Source organism: Cynara cardunculus (genome assembly GCF_001531365.2).
Source record: "Cynara cardunculus var. scolymus isolate 2C chromosome LG 2, CcrdV1, whole genome shotgun sequence".
In the NCBI taxonomy this organism is placed as follows: domain Eukaryota; kingdom Viridiplantae; phylum Streptophyta; class Magnoliopsida; order Asterales; family Asteraceae; genus Cynara; species Cynara cardunculus.
Genome location: NC_037529.1, coordinates 65,859,246 through 65,865,813, shown reverse-complemented (window position 1 = coordinate 65,865,813; position 6,568 = coordinate 65,859,246). Strand labels below are relative to the sequence as shown.

General features: G+C 36.2%; 1 protein-coding gene across 2 annotated transcripts; it reads left to right on the top strand.

Moving 5' to 3' along the window:
* Positions 1 to 792: 792 nt before the first annotated feature.
* Positions 793 to 4,290, top strand: LOC112505670 (putative protein FAR1-RELATED SEQUENCE 10). 2 transcript variants are annotated; one of them, XM_025109569.1, is made up of 4 exons: positions 793 to 935; positions 1,809 to 2,857; positions 2,934 to 3,377; positions 3,601 to 4,290. In XM_025109569.1, exons 2-4 carry the CDS (start codon positions 1,832 to 1,834, stop codon positions 4,072 to 4,074), a joined length of 1,944 nt encoding a protein of 647 aa, XP_024965337.1. In that variant the 5' UTR covers positions 793 to 935; positions 1,809 to 1,831; the 3' UTR covers positions 4,075 to 4,290. The 2 variants fall into 2 exon arrangements, with proteins under 2 accessions (XP_024965337.1, XP_024965336.1); XM_025109568.1 differs by having other exon boundaries at positions 3,469 to 4,290.
* The last annotated feature ends 2,278 nt before the right edge of the window (positions 4,291 to 6,568 follow it).

The following is a 6,568-nucleotide window of genomic DNA, read 5'->3' as shown; positions in this document are numbered from 1 at the left end:
ATTGGAGGGTGGGGGGGCCGATTGAAATTTTTTGTTTTCTAGAACCTCTGGTCTAAACTAGTCAATGGTATTTGGGAGAAAAATCACAGGGGCCTGGGCCCCTATAGGCCCATATTGTGTTCCGCCCCTGCTTACCAGTTAAACGTTGGTAACCAACAATCTGATTTTTCAAATGGTAGTTACTAGCTATCATAAAAGTTTTTGAACAAATATAATATATTTTAAAAAAAATATATATTTTTTTGGTAAAAAAAGAACAATTCTTATTTTCTTTTTTAAAAAACCACATAATATTAGTGAGATAAGTTGTCTTCTACTACTTTTATTAATATCGGTATATTAATGAATAATTTAGAATTTTTTAATTCATTTACTATTTTTATTAAATAACATGTAAAATATATAAATATTAAAATTAAAAATACATTGTTTAATAAGAATTAGTAGATGCTATAATAAAATAATTTTGAAAGTATAATGTTGTAATAAAAAAGTTATATCACTATAGTACATCTGGACAATGAGATGACATAAAAACCTGATATAATAGTTAAATTTAAATCAAAATGTTACCCAATGTTATAATTGATAAATTTTTTCAAATATAATATTCTAATAAAAAATAGTTTGAAAATACATTATAATAATAAAAAAACTAAAAATATAATACTATAATAATAAAAATTATAAAAATAGATTATTATTTTATACATTTATCCCGATGAATAACATTGACTTCTTGCAATTATACACTGCAAGTGCAATATAAAGGGGAGTGAGTACAAAAACAGAACGGAAATTCTGCAGAGAGAACACGAACCACCACCGTCTCAAAATGAAAGAATGCTGAAAATCAAACAAAAGGGGCTCTCTGTCTTCTTCTCTGAGAGGTTTTATTATGATTCTCATTTCTAAAACCTAAATTCCTCTTCCTGGTACGTCAATTTTCCCTATTTCACTCCTCCTTCAATTCAATTGTGCTCTGATTGATCTTATATACAAATTGAAATCTGTCGATTTTCGTGAATTAAAAGGGGTTTCTATTCATGGATGACATATGTATCGTCTTATACTTACTTCATTCTCGAAAAGAAGCTACAGTTCTTAACATCAATGTTAAACCTAATATTCTTCAAAATGTAAATTGATACGGATTTTGTTGCTAACGTAGAATCAGTATTATTCTATTTGTGGTACTTCTTACGAAGTTCAGTAATTAGTATAGTTAGCATTTTCAATGGAAAGTTGAAATCATTTGCAACTCTCAAGTCTAAAAGTAAACTGATTACCATCAAAAGTGGAGGTAGTACTGTGGATGTTACCTATTAAAACTTTGACATTGCTGATTGGAAGTAATTGTATTGGTTATGTAGATGTATTATTTATTCTTTTTGGATGTGTCTTGACGGCTAACACAGTAACTTGCTGTTAATTATCTTCATAATCTTACAAAATTAGGATATCTGCTTCCTTGTTGGGCTCTTTTTAGCAATTTGTTTAGTTACCGGGCCTGTCGTTTTAATGTCTTTTATTTTTGTTTTGTGTAGCTTTTAGTAGTTTGATATGAAGTGGACATGATTTATTACTAGTTCTGTGGCTTAGTTTTGTTTACATTATGAGTTTGAGGTTAATAGGAGCTAATTTAAGTACCAATCCTATCAGCTTCATGATCGAGGACCAGGATCACTGTTAGTTAGAAGTCTTTCTTTTTATCTTATGGTGGTTTAGTTTCAATCTTTTAAGTTTCTTTAATATATTAACTTGTTTGGTTTGGCTAAGAAACTGACGCACTTTCTGATTCTTTGCAGCTTTCGTGATTTTGCTGTGGGAGATGGCGACAAAACCATTAAACAACATCTGGATTCGACGCCAGCAATGCCCTTGTGGAGATTGGAAATGCTATATTAAATATGAAGGAGATGATCAGACAAATGGAGGCTCTGAGTTGGTAAAGAGTGATGGAGCAACACCATCATTATCAGATGTTATCTTCACACCATATGTCGGTCAGATATTTAAAAGTGACGATGAAGCTTTTGAGTACTACTGCAACTTTGCCAGAAAAAACGGGTTTTCTGTTAGGAAAGCACGCTCAACTGAGAGTCAAAATCTTGGGGTTTATAGGAGAGACTTTGTTTGTTACCGGTCTGGGTTTAATCAGCCAAGGAAAAAGGCCAATGTGGAGCACCCGAGGGACCGGAAATCAGTACGCTGTGGATGTGATGCGAAATTGTACTTGACAAAGGAGATTGTTGATGGTGTAACACAATGGTACATTTCTCAGTTTAGTAACATTCATAATCATGAATTATTGGAAGATGATCAAGTACGTCTCCTCCCTGCCTACAGAAAAATACAAGAGTCTGATCAAGAACGTATTCTTTTACTCACGAAAGCGGGGTTTCCTGTAAATCGCATAGTGAAAGTTCTGGAGTTAGAGAAGGGGGTTCAACCAGGACAGTTACCCTTCCTAGAGAAGGATGTCAGGAATTTTGTTAGGACATGCAAGAAAACTGTTCAAGAAAATGATGCCTTACTTACTGAAAAAAGAGAAATTGATATGTTGGCACTTCTTGAGTCTTGCAGAACTACTGCACAAAGGGATGACGGATTTGTATATAACTATACGACAGATGAGAACGGTAAAGTTGAAAATGTTTCATGGGCATATGGGGTTTCCATTCGTGCTTTTTCAGTTTTTGGAGATGTGGTTACTTTTGAAACCACATATCGGTCCATCACCTACAATATGCTCCTTGGCGTGTGGTTTGGCATCGACAATCAGGGCAAGGCTTTTCTGCTGGGGTGTGTTTTGCTTCAAGATGAAACTTCTCAGTCCTTTTCTTGGGCCTTGCAGGTTGGTGACAATCTATAAATGATCATTGAATATCTATACTTATATGTCTTCTTATTGCAATCTTATTATGAAACAGGCTTTCATCCAATTCTTGAGAGGAAATCACCCACAGACAATTGTAACAGATATAGATTCAGGCCTCAGAGATGCTATTGCCACCGAGCTTCCAAACACGAAACACGTAGTATGTATATGGCATGTGCTGTCTAAATTATCCAGTTGGTTCTCTCTGCCTCTTGGGTTGCAGTATTCAGAGTTCAAATCCGAGTTTGAGTTGCTGTGTCATCTTGAGAACATAGAGGATTTTGAGAACCAATGGAACCACCTTGTGGCTCGCTTTGGAATTGGTTCAGATAAGCATGTGGTTCTCCTGTTTTCTTACCGAGCTTCCTGGCCTGTTGCATACATCCGAGGTTACTTTCTTGCACGTACGATGACAGTCGACTACATGAAGTCTGTGGATAAATTCATGAAGAATATCTTGAGTCCACATTCATCTTTCAAGAATTTTTTTGAACAGGTTAGTCAGGCATTCATATCCGAACTCGATAGTCTTTCAATTAGTCCAGAAGATTGACATTTTTTATTCTATTTCTTTCCTTTCTCTGTAGGTAAGTGTTGCTGCAAATGTTGTTTTTCAGAACAAAGAGAGGCTATCATATTTACCCATTAAGACTTGTCTGCCTCTTGAAGAACATGCCCGAAGCATTCTTTCGCCTTATGCCTTTAATGCCCTGCAACAGGAACTTGTGTTGTGCATGCAGTATGCAACAACAGATATGGCTAACGGCTCATATCTTGTGAGACATTACAATAAATTAGAAGGAGAGTGTCTTGTGATTTGGATACCAGATAATGAACAAGTTCATTGTTCTTGCAAAGAATATGAACACTCGGGTATCTTATGCAGGCATTCTCTCCGAGTACTTGTACTCAAGAACTACTTTCAAATACCCGAAAAATATTATCCCCTGCGATGGCGACTGGATAGTTCCCTAGTCCTGTCTGATGATCATATAACACAAGATAGCAGTGATGAGTTTTCTGAGACCTTCCACTCGCTCACCTCAATTCTATATTCAGAATCATTGATCTCCAAGGAGCGTTTCAGTTATGTTCATAGAGAACTGACACAGATTCTTGACATTGTTAGAAACATGCATGTCTTCGATGAAACTGCTCTCGAGGTGGCTCCTAATAATGTCAGTGAGTTATAGGTGTTCATGAAAGTTGTTAAAATAACTTCCTTGAGCATTTCCTGTTCTCTTTTGCTTATATAGGTCACTTGAAGATTTTCAAACAATCTGGATAGATTAGTGCTTTGTCTTGGATCAAGAAAGTTCATACTACATTTCTTGCGAAATTAGATAGAACTGCAGCCTTCATTACTCTGCTCTTCTTTTTTTGTTTTTTCCTGTGGAATATGTCCTTATTTTTCTTTTGTATTTCTTAAATGTACAGTTAACTAAATGAATCTGTTAATTTTCTGATTTCTTGTTGAGTTACTAGAAATGTCATGTGGATTTGGTGTAATGCATGGCCTGAAGAAATACTAATAACCCAGAAGTAGAAAAGATTGAAGTTTAGTGTCCGAACTAATATTCACAAGATTATGAGGTTGGTTCTTGGAGCAATTTCTGCTAACTTGTTTCTATGCACTTTATTTTGCTCGTTTCCTCTCAAGAGAAGTCTCTACATTGGTACGTGTAGTCTGCCCTCTGTCTTCCGTTCTTTTTGTGTAGCCTTGTATGTTTCTTATAATTTCTCTTGCAGTTTTTGGTCAAAAGTGTATATGGCCATGGAAAGATGATATGTCGTACAAGATTATAGCATCTTAATGTCTTTTAGATAGTTATTGATGCAATTGTAGATGAATAAAGCTAGAATTTTGCCATGGAATTTATATTGTTGATACAATTGTAGAGTATGACACCTCTTGGACGTATTCCAGTCGTTCTCAGGAGCGCCCTATCATTATGGATTTTGGTTGGCTTGAAGAGATGGACTCAACCGGTCATTGTGAGTATGCTCTTCTGCCCACTCTTTGCACTTTTAGTATGAATATCGAACAATTTATTAGTAGTAGACCTTTTAAACTTTATATCGTATGATTTTCTTTTCCCCGTGTAAATTATGCAAATTATAGACTTTTGAGTCTGCCGCATCAGAAGCTGCTGATTGTGAAGGCTTCTGAGCCAGCCTCTCATCTGTTTCATTCTTCTCCATAAGCGGTTGTAACTGCTGTGCAATTATACACTAACTGCCAAACTACCTGTAGCCATCGATCTCTCGTATATGTAAGATATTGAATCTGGGTATAGTATATATATAACTCTATTTTACAGTCTTTAAAATTAGAGTGGTCATTGGACTATTCCCGATGCTCAATTCGTGATACCCAAGATTGATATAGGGTCTAATTAGTGTATTTGGAAATCAAACTAAACACAATCTAATTGATTTATCCAGTTTTTATGATCAAGGAATCCTAGATTTCTAAAATGAATGGATCCATCTAGTTTGTGAAGACTGAAGAGGTCTTTAAATTGCAATGTGTTCCTCAACTGAAGGCCTGATTCTGAATTTCTGAGCAAAACCTGTGACCATCGAAATTCATGCCATCTTCATCTTTCATAAGTTTAGTAACAATGAAACCTTGAGGGCCAACTCAACTGTCAAATAAAGGCTAGAGCTTGGGGCTTCTCCCCTTTAGGTCGCTAGTTCGAGTCTCCTCAGAGCCACTGAAGAATTTCTTGGCTGTTATCTTTAAGTTCTTTTCTTTGTTTCAGTCGAGGATGCGACATGTGATGGTCTACAATGAGTAATGGTTTTTCTATGAAACCCTAAGCTTATAGCCGAAAAGACAAAAGGGTAAACAAGTCAGGTTTTACTACAATAACTTGAAAGGCGCATGCTTAACATCCTTTTTTTCCAGTTGGGTATGGCTCGGACTATTTTGGAAGCTAGCCATAGACATATTTTAGTCGATGGTCGTATAACTAGTTTTGGACAGGGCGGAGCCAATATTTATATTAAGGGTGGTTTGGAGGATGAGGATTTGAATTTTTGAAGTATGGGAGTTCTTAAGTTTTATGATCATAGGGTGAATTACGAGAAAAGATTGATCATAATGATGTCCCGATATCGACAAATGATAATCTTCTGGAAAATGTTGTTCATCTTAAATAACCCTCAGGGGGTGTTTGGTTCATGGAATTTGGTGGAATTGGAAGGAATTGGAATGTCCAAATCTTTGACCAAATTCCAAATCCTATGTTTGGTTCACATAATAGATGTGAAGGAATCCTTCCAATTCCTTAATTCATTGATTTCACAATTCCACCGCATATACCACGGATTTCAAATTCCAATCTGACAAATTCCTTAGCCCTCATCCATTCATCGACGTTGTATCTCGATTTGCTCTGTTCTGCTATGCTCGATCTCGTTTAAAACTAATAATGACAACGGGCCAGGTTCGGCCCGGTTTTTGGTATCCCCGTCCCAGAAACCGATAACTAAAACCGTTCCCATGACCACCCTGATCCCCGTCGGGGATCTTATCGGGTCCTGCGGTTTCCCCGATCCCCGTTGGGGAATTCGTAAAGGTAAAAATCCTCTTTTTCCCGTTCACCGTTGGTTGTAACCGAAACCCGAAACAGATCAAAAAATCCCCGTTGAAATCCCCAAATTTAATATTATATATATATA